The 16832-nt window shown below is 42.4% G+C and overlaps 1 protein-coding gene across 2 annotated transcripts in view; it reads left to right on the top strand.

Moving 5' to 3' along the window:
• Positions 1-16446, top strand: part of mettl16 (methyltransferase 16, N6-methyladenosin) — a 37145-nt gene extending 20699 nt beyond the window's left edge. For both annotated transcript variants that reach the window (XM_051957640.1, XM_051957641.1), the window contains exons 5-10: positions 1851-1966; positions 2162-2304; positions 5676-5745; positions 8505-8594; positions 13529-13702; positions 15552-16446. In XM_051957640.1, coding sequence (XP_051813600.1) covers positions 1851-1966; positions 2162-2304; positions 5676-5745; positions 8505-8594; positions 13529-13702; positions 15552-16151 — 1193 coding nt within the window. In that variant the 3' untranslated portion in view covers positions 16152-16446. The remainder of the gene's footprint in view (positions 1-1850; positions 1967-2161; positions 2305-5675; positions 5746-8504; positions 8595-13528; positions 13703-15551) is intronic.
• Positions 16447-16832: the final 386 nt, after the last annotated feature.

Genomic DNA, 16832 nt, shown 5'->3' with positions numbered 1-16832 from the left:
ACCGATGTCCAGCGGTTGGTAAGCCCGGTTCAGCTGAAAAATCCCTTTTTTTTTTTTTGTCATGTGACTGTTGATCACAGCTAGATCGGTCGTGGCTTCTGAGTGCGAGGGGAGCCGAAGTCTTTGTTGTTTACAGAATCTGGTTTGGGCAAATGTAAAACAAATGGATTTTGATGAAATATTATGGTTTTAAGCTTAGATTGGGGTGATGTTTCAGATGAAACTGACAGGACTGTTAGAAAGTCGATAATCTGACAATTTGTTTTGTTTTTACATTCTTTCACTCGAGTAAATAAAAAAGCCTAAATGTGCTTTTCAACCTGGCTGGTGGGTTTTGAGGGTTCAAAAGATTAAAGGTTGCTGTGACTTTACTAAACTGGTAAATATGATACAATTTCACACAAGTATATAATATAATAGGATACAATTGTGAATTAATGGGATTTTCTGTGCTCTCTGTGGTCATTATGTAGATACATTGTTCTGTAGGGATTCACAGTGATTTCTACATTACTCTGTGTCCGTTGATGATAAAAATTAAACATTGGCGTCACCTCAAAAGTCATTACTGATAGGCATATAATAGTTTCTAGGCTAATGTTTACAGGTTGTTTTGAAAATGTTATCTAAAAAATAAATATGGTATGAGTCCCATGTTGAAGTAGTTTTCCTATTTTACCTTGTGACGGTGCTCATTTAAAAATGTTGTGTTTTATCTCTCCTCATGCCACCAGAGCAGACATAATAATACGTTAACTCACTACAAGAGAGACATGATGTTCTCTGCAGTGAAGCGGGAAACATGCATACATATGTTGAGATCAGAAATTGGCCAGAATGAGTTGCAAAATGTTGGCATATCAGCAAAAAGCAGCATTGCGCATCCCTAATTTTTCATTCTGCCGGGTTGAAGATGTGTGTGAAGCATCGGTGAGTTAGAATTTGTAGATTCTTTTCAACGAAATCATGTTTGAAGCATCTTCTGCTGTCATGGCGCCAAGCTTAGTCAGCCAAACATGTGAACACGTACAAGAAATCTGACTGTGTTTTTTGTTTCTCTTATTGAATTGACACATCAGAGTCTTCACTACATATTTTATATGTAAATTTCTCCTTTGTGAGATAAATAAAGTCTGTCTTATCTTATCTTATCTTATGAAGCTGGACAGAAATAGATGTTTGCTTGCAGCTTGACTGGTTGGCAGAAGCAGAAATTCTCATTTGCTTATGGATTCAGGATTTCGCCTGTTAGAGAAAGATTTGGGTTTTTCATTCTAAAAAAAAAGAGTAAAAGTTTGTTAATCTCTCTTTAAGGCATAATCAGGGTTTCAGTCGCTGTGACTGGACTCCAACTAAACTGATGATTATTTGAATGTTCATGTAAACATCTTTAATATTGTCATGTCAAAGTTGTGAGGGATTTTCTGCCTTTCGTTGTCTTCTATGATAGGAAGTGATCAGCATTCTCAGGGCTGGCAAAATTATTGTGGTGTCATTTGTAGTCGTAATCTTCATGGTATTTTTGAGATGTTTCAAGTGGTTGCTTCTGAATTTTAGTGCTGCAGTGCAGTGTAAACGGAAAAAACGGTCAAACCTCTCACATCGTCTGCTGCTATTTATTAAAAATACAGAAATAAAGCAGTGTTGCATCAGCCACAGTATTTAGTGTAAGGTCTCTCTTGGTTTCTAGGTGTAGTCGATCACACTGTAAGGACTTCTTATCCACCCAGAATGAGGGTTCGATCTTTGGACTGTGAAGCTCTAAACTGGCCATTGTGAATGCATCACACAGTCTCATAACCTAAAACGCCCAGTTTCACCTCACTTTAAGTGTTTTTTGCTTCTTCCAGTTGTCAAAGTTCCTCAGAAGACTTTGCTAATGGACGCCTTGAAAGAGGAGACAGAAATAGTGTACGACTTCTGCATGTGCAACCCTCCTTTTTTTGCCAACCAGCTGGAAGCGAAGGTGAGCGTTTCCCTGGTTTTCACGTTTTAAATGTTTAATGGCGTCCTGTCCTGAACCTTTAAGTTCCTGAGGTCGGTGCATGACTTGACTCTGGCCAGAGTGGCTCCAACATTAAACGCTGTTTGTTTACACAATAGTAACAGGCTTCTAATGGGATTCCATCCTAATCTCTGTCTGTCTTGCTGCCCTCTCCAGGGGGTAAACTCCAGGAACTCACGGCGACCGCCTCCCAGTTCAGTGAACACGGGCGGGGTGACGGAGATCATGGCAGAGGGCGGGGAACTGGAGTTTGTCAAGAGGATCATTCATGACAGCCTGCAACTCAAAAAGCGCCTGCGGTGAGGAAGAGAACTTTTTTCTGGTTGGAGCTGTATTCTTCTTCCCAACCATACAGGGCCACACAGTTACATGATTAAATTCACTCATGAGTGTGGAGTGCTGCCGTTTTGTTGGTTCTGGAGAGGCTTGGAGAGGTTTAAATGGCCACTGAGTGCACCAGTGAAAGGGGGACACTGAGAGAGGAAATGGGCAGATGGGTTGCTGCACATTGATGGAGCTGTCACCCACAGTCGCCTTAATGATTTTGGCACACACTCGCTCTGTGCAGTATCCGGGAGCCCACAGGGAACAGCTGTGTTTGGGTGGGTGGGTGGGGGAGTCTCCGGCGGCCGTCACTTCACCCTCCCCCGTTACCAGGGCTGTCACCGGAGCAGCCAAGTGAGACCCGGGTGGAGGGAGCTGCAGAGTGGCGCTATTAAAACTGATTAGACCTGCCACACCTGCTCGGGCCTCCTGCAGAGAGTGCAGTGTGTGTGTGTGTGTGTGCGCGCTGTATGCAGCCGTGTGTGTTTGCATGATGCTTCAGCAGAGAGACGAGGCCTTGCGAGGAGCTGATGTTAACACCTGCCTGCTCCTGTGTGGCTCTGTTACATTCATCCAGCGGGGAGAGAAAGTCAGGGTTTTATTTAACAGGTTTGAGGCTGCGGACAAACCAACCAGAGCCGCCTGTCACTCCCAAAAGCATGCTGGGACACCAGAGCCACCGGGTGTCCATGGAAACACTGCCAGCCTCTCTGATTGGGCCTTTGAGACACTCCGCCCTGCTCCTCGTTCCCTGCTTTCCACCAAAGGGTAATTACTGTCAGATAAGGGTGTAACATGCAGTTAGAAATGAGGTAATACTCCAAAGTCTTCTCGCCATTGATATGAAAATTACCATCTCTGGTAATGAGATCGTACTCGAGCGTCTGTGCTTCAGAAACGTGAAGAGAGACGGCTGAATGTGGAAGCTAATGCAGCTGCACTGTTTAGGATTCTTGAAAAAGCCGTAGCGATCGGGGATCTCTTCTGGGTGTTTCCTCCCCACTGAGATGAAAAGTGGCAAACATCTGTGAATATTAGAGCTGTTCAATATTTCATTGTGTCAACTGAGGCTGACATGTTGCTGTGCCCGCCCCCTCCGCCCTCTGGGCATCTTCAAACCTCCCTAACCTGATTACATGTCGGTGCCCTTTTCCTACTGTCAGTCACAAAGTTAAACACTCTGTAGGATGTAATTTTGTCGAGGCTTTGTGCCTTTTTACAGCTAACGATAGGACTGTGTGAATAAAGAAGGAAACGATAAGGTCAGAGCATCTTAAACCAAAAAAAGACCTAACACTGTATTTGTACACATTTCAGCTGAAAATTAGTGTATTAATCTTACTTAAAATCATATGTACTCTCCTACTGCTCAGTGATTATGTTATTATGAGATTATGCTGTCGTTTTTTTAGAAAATAGACTCATTAGCAAGTCATTTGGTTCATTATTTTCTCTACTAATTGATTTATTGTGTAGTTTGTGTTAAAAATAAAAAAATAAAAACACCCATCAAAATGTACGAAAGCCCAAAGTGAGATGTTTGACTAAGACACTGTTATCATAATTATACAGTCCAAAAAAATTCTTGCAATGTTTTTTGTTTTGTTCTACCAACAGTCTAAAATCCAAAAAATCAACATACAGTACACAATTTTGCCTCACATTAAATTATATTCATGGTTGCTGCAGGTTTCAATGAGTTAAGTTTAAGCCTTTTTGTTTACTATAGTATCCAACAAACTAAAACTCAAACTGCTTATTTTCTTCCTGACTACTGTTTGTAAAGCTTTTAAACTGGTGTTTTTCTGACTTTTGAATTGCAAAATTTATTTTCAAGAGGGGGCTGCACAGTGTCGCAGTGGTTAGCACTTTGGCCTTGCAGCAAGAAGATCCCCGGTTCAAATCCCGGCCTGGGCCTGGGATCTTTCTGCATGGAGTTTGCATGTTCTCCCTGTGCATGCGTGGGTTTTCTCCGGGTACTCCGGCTTCCTCCCACAGTCCAAAAACATGCTGAGGTTAATTGATCACTCTAAATTGTCCGTAGGTGTGAATGTGAGTGTGATTGTTTGTCTGAATATGTAGCCCTGTGACAGACTGGTGACCTGTCCTGGGTGTCCCCTGCCTTCACCGAGTCAGCTGGGATAGACTCCAGCACCCCCCATGACCCTAGTGAGGATAAAGCGGTGTATAGAGAATGGATGGATGGATTTTCAAGAGGCTTCATCCAAGTACTGAATGCACTGTTGTCCAACCAAATCTCATTAAATGTGCACTTACCCATGTTAGATTGGAGTAACAATTGCTTGATTTTGATTTTAACTGATTGCTTTTAGAAGTTTTTAGATAAGAGGAGATCCACACACCACAGTGTGACTAACTAGCTGGATGTGACTAACTAGCTGGGTGTGACTAACTAGCTGGATGTGACTAACTAGCTGGGTGTGACTCCATAAATTCTGACCACTCAGCACAGTTGGCATTAGTGGTTACTGCTGGTTTCATTTTGTTATCAGCGTGATCAGTGCATTTTTTCCCCAAATATGCATTGAAACCAAGACTAAAGTTGCGTTTTTTTTTTTACAACTGCGTAAATTAATATTTTAAATCTTGTCAAAATTATAATAAGGACACCATAAGGGCTAAAAATCAGATTGTTGGCTTTTTTATATCCCAAATTAGAACCTGCTGTCTAGAGTTAAACAGTCAGCAGCTGATTTGACGGTAAATTTGAGAAGGACTCAAATGAGCAGATCATTTTGATCAATTCAAAGCTTCTCTCAGTTGGATTTCAACAGCCGGGCAGTCGAATGACTTTGTCCGGAGAGATTAAAACAAAACTATTATTTTTTCCTCACACCCCTGGCTGGGCTTTGAGTGCATAATAACAGGTTTTTCTTACCACCACTTACATTTTTTTCAAGCTGTGGTGAATAAATACAGACCAGATGATGAGCTTTTAATAATATCTCGTGAAAACTCCACACCCACTCGTGACCAGCTCGGTGAAACTGACCGGACGTCCGTCCTCTCTGACTCCCTGATGTGTTTATCTTTCCTCCGTCTTCCCGGCAGGACTCTGCTGCTCATTGATCAGGACCAACCTCATGTCTTTATAGCACAGCAGTGATTATCGATCAGGCCTCTGCCACGGGACGACTTCAAAACCGTTTTCCCTCCTCTGCGGACCGCTCACAGCCGGATGTTTTTCTGTCTCTCATGTTTTACTTTGCGCCGCTCCCCAAAGCCCACCTCTGCTCGTTTGATCTGTGCTCAGTGATTCACACCACGGGCCGTCAGCCGCTCACAGTCACACACAGCTGGGTTATATGGATTCTTCTTTCTGCAGGTGGTACAGCTGCATGTTGGGGAAGAAGTGTAGCCTGGCACCTTTGAAAGAGGAGCTGAGGAAGCAAGGGGTGAGTCGCCAGTGAGACCCAGAACAAAGACAAATGCACAAACACATGCAGAAACGTGGTGAGAGTTGAAGAGCAGCAACAGCTCTGATCTCTGTTTGTTCATGCAGCAACACGCCGCTCATCGCAGGGTTTGATAATGGCTTGTTAAAACAATCCCTGCCTCCCATCTCAGGCTCTCCTGTGTATTGATGTAGAGCAGATCGGCCCCTTCTAATATGCCAGCCAAGCAGTGTCACAAACCAACCATGAATGAGCTTCTGTCAGCGGTGCATGACTGAATCACGCAGTACTCTGTAGCTAACATGCATTAGCGTCATTAGCTTAACTAATAGCCCGGCACATGATTCCTGACTGCTGCAGGCCTCTGGTCCGCTGCCAGTCTCTTCCCTCACATGCCCATAGAAAAAGAAAGGGACCCCCAGTCACCCCCCGTCTGCACCTGCCGCCTCTCGAAGCTCCACCAGAGGTTTTCAGGCTGCTGTCGCTGTTCATCAGGGTGAGTGCAGCCTTGGCTCACATCCAGGGAGGAGACAGAGGCCTCGTTCTGGAGTCTGTGTAAAAAGAAACCTGCTCTAGTTAATATGCTAATGCTTTTATCACCCATTACTCAATTTACTCTCCAGCGTGCCCTCGTTTCTCTTTGTGTTTTTTAATTTAGCAAATGTCACATAAAAACCTCTCTGACTCTGAGCTGATCGACCTCTGACCCTCACCCAAGTCACCCCTCCTCTTATTTACTGAGGCCGTTAGCTAGCGACAGTTAAAGTGCTCTGTTAGCGCAATGATTTTCACACCAAACGTGTTTGTTTTCACACCGTGGATCCCCAATCGTTATTTTGTCACCCAGAAATAGGGAGCCAAAAATCACAGCGGGAACTCATCTCTGTACATCTCATAGGTCGTTTTCAGAGAGGAACTCGTTCCGTTAATCTGACGGCATCTCAGCGTTTAGCCTCAATGTCCGGTTGCTTTTCCATTAAAGTTGCAAAGCCGTTCATACAAGGTCAGACCTGGTACAAGTTCCTATCACAGGTCACAAGTTTGAGCTGCGTTAGGAAAAAAAATCACAAAAAAAATCTACTTCTCGTCTACTCTACAGTTTCTATGACAAACTGAAATGTCCAGAAAAAATAAAACTGATAAAGACCGTCTGTAAGAGGTCAGATTAACGACCCTCAGCGATGAATGTGACCCAGGTTTTGATAAAACGTTTCCAGCTTCAGACTGGTTGTAGAAGTCTTTTCTCTTTGAGTTTATTTCATAATTAAAAGAGGAGAGTTGTCGTTGTTGGAGAGCAACAGCAGTAACTTCATTAATTACTTATGATTATAAATGGTGACAGAACTGATCAGAATAAAGTTACTCCTTATGTTTTGTAATTATTGATTCAGAGGGGAGCACTGTTACTTGTATGCTTAGAATAAATGAATCATTGAAAAGGAGACAAACATGTTTCTTCCAAAATATACAAAATTACAAGTCTTACTGAAAGCCACTTGCCATTAGCCTAGCAGTACTAGACAACCCATGGCAACGAATTTATTTCTCTGCCAGGGTGGGTCTAGTTACCCTCCATAAGGCTCGAGGCTGGATGCTCCTAAAACTGGCCGGACCAATCACCATGAAGTGTAGAGTCAGAAGGCGGGCGTAACTAAGTGACAACAGAGGCGCGACGATTCTGACAGAAACAACCGGCGCACAATAAACAGTTATCTTTTGACTCGGCTTTGGCCACAGCCCTTAAAGATTTGAAGCTAAAATTCAACTTGAAAGATAAACAAAGGACGGCACTGAAGTGTTTCATTGAGAAGAAAGACGTATTTGGACTTATGCCGACGGGATATGGCAAATCCTTAATATACCAGTTGGCTCCGCTGGTTGGGAAGCTAATGGGACTTAGCCACAATCCGCCGGCGCTCTAGGAACTACGTCAGCCTATTCGTTGTGCTGATTGGTTGTATACCTACCCAATTGCTGCAGAGTGATTTGAAAGACAACCTTTTAGCCCGCCTCCCTCCCTGTCGAGCGTTCCTAGACCCTTGTGTCTTAAGAGCTGGGTCAAGCACGGCTAGGCTAACTTTCCATACCATTCTTTGGAAATTTGAAATACAGTTTTGTTTTTTTTATATATAATACAATATACCTTTCTAATAAAGCATTCTGGCAGCTTCACAAGCTTTTATAATATCTACCGTGTAAAGGGGAGCATCATGAGCCTGACAGATCTTCTCTTAAAATAAAAACAGAAACAAAAATATAATTATCAGAGGGAAGTTTAAGTGAATTCATGTGGTTTTGGAATAATCTGAAAAGTGAGCTCCCAGCTATGAAAATGAACATGCACAACAACTCAGACAGTAGGTGAAAATTTAGGTACACGAGTTACCAAAGTGTTGATGTGAAATACGCATAAATGTTGTCCCGTATTGTACAGAAACCTTTAATTCATTGTGTCTGTATGTTGCTGTGACTTGGGTCAGTTACAAAAGTTACTTCTCAGCAGTAATCCTGACAAGAAGTCACTTAAAGCAATATTTAAGGTCTAGCAGCTATCAGTGTGTTGCTTAAACAGAAATACAACACATGGTCTTAGTAGTGTCTTCACTGTTTCCACATTTCGTCTTAAAAGCACATAAACATGGTCAGAATAGCGACTTCCCTACTAAGAAAAGTGGACCATCTGAGGAGAATGTGAATGTTTGGCTAGCATCACTATGCTGGTCACATCTGACTGTGTTCTCTTTTTTCCTGTTGTTCAGGTGCCTAAAGTGACCCACACTGAGTTCTGCCAGGGTCGGACCATGCGGTGGGCGCTGGCCTGGAGTTTCTATGACGACGTGACTGTTCCAGTAAGTTCACACATGTAGCTCGGGTTGGTTTGAGTCACTGGAGCCTGATACCAACATTCAGGGCCACACATCTTTATTAGACCAGGCTGTCTCCTTAAAACCGGTCTCTCTGCTCTGCTTGTGGATGTTTCCAAAAACCCTCCTCCTCCTCAATAATGCACCATCGCTGTCCCGCTCCATCCTCTCTCCACACTGGATCCTCTTTCCCTCCAGCCCTGATCCATTATGTGCACTTACCCCGTCCTCTGGGGAGATGTTTATGTGATTTCTAACATGCCGTAGCCAGGCAACAGTTGCCAGGGCAGGAGTGTGCGCACAGACTGTACCGCTGACTTGTCTGGACAGGGATGGAGTTGGAGATAAATAGAAATAGCACAGCGAGGACTAAAAGCGATGCTGCGGCGCTGATAGATGGGATCAAACAAAGGCAGGTGCAGGAGAGGCTGCATTATGAGGACTGTTTGTTGGAGTCCTCTCTGTTTTGGCCTTTTCAGCACAAAAGCAGTTGAGCAGAATGATTGGCCTACATTTTCTGCTGCCACCCTCCCTCCTCCTCCTCCTCCTCCACGTTCACGTAGCTCCTCTGCCATTTCCACTCGGGAGCTGCTCGTCATCATTACCAGGCAGACCCCTGGAGCACGTGTGTGTTTGTGTGTGTGTATGTGGAGTTACATGATAAGATTCTGCGTGTGCGGTTCAGTGCACGGTCGACTACCTAATTCTGCCTGCATGCATGTTTCTATAGCCGTCTGCTACATGCGCACATTCATGTGGCTGCTCATTATTGTTACATATAGACTTTAACATATGTGACACGCATGCAGCTGTGACCTACTTAACCTCTTCTTACCACAGCAGCCCCAAACTGCTATTATTATTATTCCCACTATTTTATCTCAGCATTTTCTCTTCTTTGAGTTTGTTTAACCAGAAAGGTAGAAAACTGTCCTCACAGAAACACAAATAAACAAATCTACACATCTGGATTTACAGCGCTCATCTTGAAAGAAAGTCTGTGTTGTAAATGAACTGAAACTCATTGATCTGTTAGTTTAACTTTAGAGTCAGTTCTTAGGTTTGGTTCCCAGATTAGGAAATTACAACATCTGACATAAATGCAGGCCAGGATAGATGCTAAACAGACATGTATGAACGTTCTCATGTCTTTTTCTTTAAAGTTAATTTGTTTTAACTTTGATCATCGCATAGATTTTCTTTTCTCTCTCTTTTCTCCACTTCACGTTAAAATACTGAATAATTTTCCAGCTTTCTTGGTGTGTACAAGCACAGTTTCCATCAGATTTGTCTCTTCCGTACTGCTGTGTGGAGAGTTGCCATAAAATCTTCTATAGCTGCATTATATTGTCCTAAAAAGGTGCCAGTGTACTTCATCAGAGCTGCTGGCCAGATGGTCAGGCAGCTTCAGAAACCTGTTCCCCGTTGGCAGCTTCCTGACGTCAGAATCGAAGCAGCTGTGATTTGAGTTCTCTAAGTGGACATTTACGCCCACTTCAGGTTGTGATTGTTCAGTTGTGTGGATCTGAGAAAGGAAGCAAGGTTTGAACTTCTCCCTGTCTTCCTGGATAGATCTGAAAATGAGCGTCATCCCTCGTATTTAAACAAAACAGCATCTTGATTTGCCATTTAGGAACAATCATCAACACTTTTGGCTTCTTACGCTAATAGACGAACCCGTCCAACTCCAGAAAACGTCCATCTGGTTAGTCTACAGGAGCCTCCAGCATCATGGTCCACCTTTAAAAGCTGTTATTTGCCCTCTTATTAGCAAGAGTTAACAGATACTGTCTTGAGCGGATGTGGATAAAGAGACATAGTGAATGCAGACAAAAGGAGGATGCACATAGAGCAGAGTCAGACGGAATAAAAGGACTTGCTTTATCTGAGCCCTGAGGCTTGTTGTTGTTGCTCATACAGGCCTCTGGCAGCAGGAGAGATCAGGAGAGTCCAGGGTCCATACGGGGGTTTTGGGACTTGACTAAAAGGAAATAGGGGGTTGGGAGGAGAGGAGTGATCAGAGTGTGATTTGAGATGTTTGCCTGAAGGTGAAATCGGCAGTGTTTTGTTTCTTTCTCCGCTGTGTGTGTGTGTGTGTACGCACAGACTGAGAAAGTCAAGATGTATGATTGAATGACACTGAAGCTGGAGAGAGCAGCTCTAGTTGGACTGGGATTGAAAATTGGGGCAGGCTTTTATTGTATGGTTTCCATCCACTCAGTGTGTGTGAGAGAGAGAGCATGCGGTGAGGTGAGAGCGGGTAAGTGGGATTAATAATGGAGTGAAAGAGCAGCAGAGTCGGAAGAGGATGTGATTCAGTGGAGGGGTGTGTATTTAAAACTGCACACGTGGGTTTCATGCTCTTTGTCTACAAATCTGTGTGTTTATATGGCAAAGTATGAGGGCGAGAATCCGTGTCAAGGATGCTGCGTACAAACAGACAGGTTCGGCTTGATGGATTTTATTGATTTCTTTTTCTTGTACAAAGAGCTGCAGGGATCTCAGGGCGTGGAGGAAAAGGGGGAGACATCTGGGACAAACAAGAAGAAATGAAAGAGGCTCTAACAAGCAGCCAGACGAGGCAGCGTCCACTGTCAAGACGTTAATTAAAAGTGTCCATCTCTTGCAGATATGCACCAAATACACTCTCCCTGGAGTGAACACTTAGTTTGCTTCTTTTCTCTCTTGACAAAGCAGCAGATACATTTAGTTATAATTAAATTTTCATCTTGGGGGGAAAGGAAAATGTAAATTAAGGGAATATTCTAAACTACAATAGCCTGTAGTGAAAAAGTAACTGGAACTTGACTCCAGCTGAGTGCAGCAGTGTGAAGGTCACAGCTTCCTCTTTCGCTGTGCTGTTTGTAGGTCAGTCGGCCATGCTGTCTGCTCCGTCACCGTGCAATGCTGCTGCTGCTGCAGACCCCTGCTGTCTCCCCACTATCAGCCTGCAGTGACTCCGAATGCAGCGTTCACATATCGGCTGCAGCGGACAGTCACTGCAGAGCTTTTGCATTCAGACCCAGTTGGATAATGACCTCCACCGCCATTACAGTGTGACATTAGAGGAGATTAGATATAAGGAACAGTTTGATTTACTGCAGGTTCATGTGGAGCGTGCGTGGTTTGAGCGCCCTCCTGTGGCGTTCAGCAAACATCTTCAGATTTGTGCTACATGTGCAGTAATGATGGGATTCACTGTGGTGTTCTTTTCACTTAACCCTCCTGTTGTCTTCGTTTAAGGGCCCCAAAAAATATTGCTTCCTTATCTGGAAAAAACCCAAAAATTCAGCAAAAAAAAATTCCTCACATTTCTTAAAATGTGCAAATTCCAATAATTTCTTTAAAGTTTCCCTTAAACATTTTATTCAAAATCTCCCAAATTTGGCAAGAAAATGCTTGTAAATGTTTTCAAAAAATGAGTAAAAATATCTAAAATGATTACAAATGTATCAATAAAACTTCTAATAATTTCTTAAGAACATTGACCAAAAAAAATCAACCAAAATCCAGCGAATTTCGCTGGATTTTGGTTGATTTTTTTTGTCAATGTTCTTAAGAAACATTTTTAAAATGTCTTTTTTCCCACCAAAAAATGTTCATAAATTTCCCAAAAATGTTGAACATGTGGACATCAGAAGTTTCACTGTGAAAATATATTTTTTCCCCACATTTTTGAACTTTAAAACGGGTCAGTTTGACCTGCAGGACAACACGAGGGTTAACTCGTTTACATTTTAGCCAACAAACATCCAGGCATAACTTTCTGATGAAAGAACAAGAAGAAAAGCAATCGGAGTGAAGCCAGGTGTTGCTGTCTGTCAGGTTTTCATTCGGCAGCAGGGCGGTGATGTTTGATGCCTCTAAACAGCGGGGCAGAAGACCCATCATATTGCATCGATGCCTTCGTCTGATGCAACAGTGTGCTTCCTCTCCTTTATGCTTTTTCTCTCTCACTCGTTCAGACATCCAGATTTCGCTCTTTATGTTGTGGTCTAGTGTCCCGCTACTGGCTCACAATTAGGTTTATCCTCTGTTGCCCAATATTACCAAAATGTCACACTAAACCTTCTCACTAATGGTGCAAGGTTTTAAACTGTTCTTAAATGATTTTAGGTATGATGCTATATCGTCTGCATGTCTGTCTGGTTTACCAGCAGTAGTTAAAATAGAAGACAAAAGTAAGGAGTTATTGTATACAGCTGGGGTGTTCATGTTCCGCCTCAGCAGTGTGCTGTTATCAAAGATTTTTGCTTTAAAGCACCACTTTGTCACATATTTCTGAATTCCTCATAAAGAGTTATCCAGCTGCTTCTGAGTAAACGCTGCCCTCTGCTGTCAGCTCCGGTCTGGACACGTTTGAACTTCTATGACTCATGTTATTTCCAGACGTCTAAAAATGTCGACCGAAAACCAAACGGCATCTCCAGACCAGCTGTTTTGACTTGAGCCCTTGTCTTTAAGTATGCAACTTCTAAACACAGGAGACACACAGCAGACCAGATACAGAAATAAAGCGGTAGGTCTAACAATGTAACTAGTGTTCATGAAGTGGGGGAAATACACAAAACAAAACACGGAGTTGGTTCAGAACAAAAGAGCTAGAAATATTCCGGCTGTATCTAATCTGCAGAAGGTTTTACTCTGTTTGCTCCTGGGGGAAGCAAATTCTTTGCTATTGTCATGGCAGTTTTTGTGGTTTGTTGTATCTGAATTATCATGCATTGGTTAGAAAATAATCTTCCTGACTCATCTACCACAGGTATCTCTGGCATTACTGCCCCACACAGTCTCCTTTAGACGTGACTGTGTTTTTATTGAAACGCACCTTTAATTGTTATACAAGTTTCAGCTGTCCACAACAATATGTGATACAGATTGTTGTTTAATTCTCTCTAATTGTCTTTGTTTTGTGTCAGTCTCCTCCCAGTAAGAAGCGCAAACTGGAGAAGGCCCGGAAACCCCTGTCGTTCACGCTACCGGAGGCGGGGCTGAAGGAGCTCCAGGCCCGGGCCTCGGCTGTAGGTTGCACCAGCAGCAGCCCTGTTGGCGCCGTCGCCGCTCTGCTGGAGAAGACGCTCACCGACCTGAGGGTAAACTTTACCGCCGCACTGCCACTCAGAAAACTGAACCATCATTCATGTGTTTTGTGTCAGCAAGTGTCTCCTTATGTTTGTGCAGCACCAGTCTAAGATTTTGGGTTTTTCTAACTCGGTCCTACAGCGACGACTAAATGCACTCTGAATGACAGATGTAGAGTATTGTGTGAGTAAAATACATTAAATGGGGTTTTTTTTCAGAGCTCTCTCTGCCCTTTCAGTTAAAAATTCAGTTGCAGTTGTTGTAATTTTAAACACATACACAAACTGTGTGTGATGAAGTGACAGAACCATCACATTTAATCATTCTGACTAGTAGCAGTTTACTGTTTGTGAATGACATCAAAGCGTCATTTTTAGACAACTGAAAATGTTTAACTTCTGTGTTTTTATATTCACATAGATATTTTCAGTAATACCTTTTTCGCTATAATGAATTATTACAGATATCTATAATTCAATTTCTATTTGTTAAAAAGGATTGTGACTGGTGGAACTGTAAGTTCCTAGATCAGGCATCAAGAACTGGATTTCTGATATTTCAGACATAACAAAGCGTTTTGGATGCCTCACCTTAATCTGTGATCAGCCATTTAAACATTTAGTAGATAGACTGGATGTATATTGCAGCTACTTTTGATGCAGTTCTTCCTTGCCAAAAAAACATCATTCAGACATCTACAGCATCATTCTTAAAGGAGAAATGATGTCACGTTTACCATTCACATGTACGAGGTTCTCATTACAGTTCAGCTACAGACATCTGTAAGTGAAAAACAACAGCAGTGTGTCAGATATCTACAGTTTAATTCTAACTCATCAGAACTGTGGTTCCATTCTCCTCGGTTCAAGAGAGCTACACTGTGTTTTTTTAGATTACTTTAATTATGTGTTTGCCAGTCAGAATGATGTAAATAATCCAAAATTGAATCTAAGTAACAGAAAAGTTAAGAGAAACTTGGTTGTGTTGATTCTTATTTTTTCCACTATTAATGATGTAAAACTATGTTAGATATTTTAGCTAAACTCTGAATACTGTCTGAAGCTCATTTTCAACTTTGTGAAAATGCAAAAAGGGGAGATTGCACGACTCTTTTTTTTTTTTAAACCTCAGATCAAAAACCATTACACTGTGACAGGTTAAACCTAAAATGTCAGATATTATTATTATACTGTCTGCCATCTATCAGACAGGACCAACCTGACCTGCAACCATAATTTTCTCAGCCCAAACTGCTACAATTCATCCAATTCCTGGGATAGAAGGATTGCTCTATTAGTGGTATGACAGAGATGTGTGGTGAGAAAAAAATGTTGTCAAGTCGCTGCAAATATTGAGGCCAGTATATCTAATATTGGCTGTTAATATGGTTGACAATTAAAACATTTTTTATTTAATAAAAAAAGAATAGTTTTAAAAAGGTTTCATAAAATTGTAGAAAACAGAAAATAATACATATTTACCAGGTTTAATATTAAGCATAGAAAAAAGAATAATTGTTTCTAAACTGTATCTGTAGCCCAGATATAAAATAAGAAATCAAGTTTCCTCATTTTGCATTAATTAGAAAAAAGTCTCACAGATTTGAAGGTTGTTTTCAGACAGTACTAACGTTTACCTGAAACATCAAAATGTTTTTACATCATTAAAATGTGGAGTGAAAATGAGAAAACTGATCGGTTAGTACTGTCAATTGTTTCCTTTTAGTGCCTCTGCCTAAACCAGTACCTCGCTGTATGTGGTACTTGTTCTGTGCAGTGAACTGGACGTCAGAAGTACTGGGTTGCTCTGGTGTCTCACCTCCAGTCCAGTCTCAGCTGATGATCTCTTGTTGCACTGCAGGTTCTGCACAAACGTGTCCCCTGCAGAAAGCAGGAGCAGAGCCTGTTTCTGACAGCTGTGGAGAACACCTGGATCCACGGGCGGCAGAAGAAACGTGAACAGAGGCGACAGCTGCGAGAGCTTCCCAGAGCGCCTCACTGTGCTGGAACCAGTTCTCAAACCACTGGAACACCTCCACCCTCCCAGAACCAGAACACCTCCACGAACAGCAGCAGCCAGGACAGTAACACCGAGAACGAAGCTACACCTTCAAACGAGCCAGTTAAAGAAGCAACAGCTGACAAAACTGGAGAACAAAAAGTGCTGTCAGAGAGTGGACCAGGTGAGGATGTGGACATGGAGTCCTCGACCTGCACAGAACCCGGCCAGGAAGCAGAGCCCCAGGAAGCTGCTGCCTCAGCAAGAGAGCCGCCTTCCAAGCGACCCCTGAGCCCTAGCACAGTCAAACACTTCCTGTTCAAGTGTCTGCTGAACGTGATGCTGGAGGAGAGCGGCGTGATGATCGAGATGCACTGGGTGGAAGGCCAGAACAAAGACCTGATGAACCAGCTGTGCACGTACTTGAAGAACATGCTTTTAAAGACTGTCACAAAGTCCTGAACAATCAGAGAGGTGGGACCTTTTCCTTTTCAAAACAAATGTCCTCGTGTGAAATGAGATATTTTTAGAAATGATTATGGAGTTCCTGTCTGCTGCAACATTTTTTTGTGCAGTTCTACACAGCTTTTGAAATGTTTTGATCAACTTTGGAAAAACTTCTGGAAAATTACAGCAGTAGATTCACATAATCAGATTTTCTTGTTCGTCTACCTTTTCAGGTATTTTACACACTGTACTTAAATATTTTGTCTTCAGGTTCTCAAAACATTTGGAATAAATGTACATTTTTACAACATTGCTGTTTCTTTGTGGCGCTTCTGTAAGTTGTTTTTGATGATGTAGTACTTTTAAATGGCCACTAGAGGAGAGTAAGTGTTTCTTCTACATGGAACAATTCCTGACATGACTTGTTTTATGAAGATTACCACCTTTAATTTCTGCTTTATTAGTCATATTTTGGAATGATCTCAGTTTGGCATCTTTTTAAATCAGCACACAGACTGTGTAATTCAGGAAGTTCCTCGATCCCCTCAGTCCTTCCTGTGCCTGGAGGTCCTTCAGTATTTTAGCACACAATTATTACTCTGCTGTAGCCGACTCGCTTCCTCAACAGAGTCGAGAGAATAACAGGAAAGCGGTTCTAAATACCCAAGGCCATGTGCACGTACATGCACCTCCCTG

The sequence above is a fragment of the Acanthochromis polyacanthus genome, chromosome 13 (genome assembly GCF_021347895.1).
Source record: "Acanthochromis polyacanthus isolate Apoly-LR-REF ecotype Palm Island chromosome 13, KAUST_Apoly_ChrSc, whole genome shotgun sequence".
NCBI lineage: Eukaryota > Metazoa > Chordata > Actinopteri > Pomacentridae > Acanthochromis > Acanthochromis polyacanthus.
Note: the sequence above shows the minus strand (reverse complement) of the source record. Positions and strands in the feature narration are given on the sequence as shown.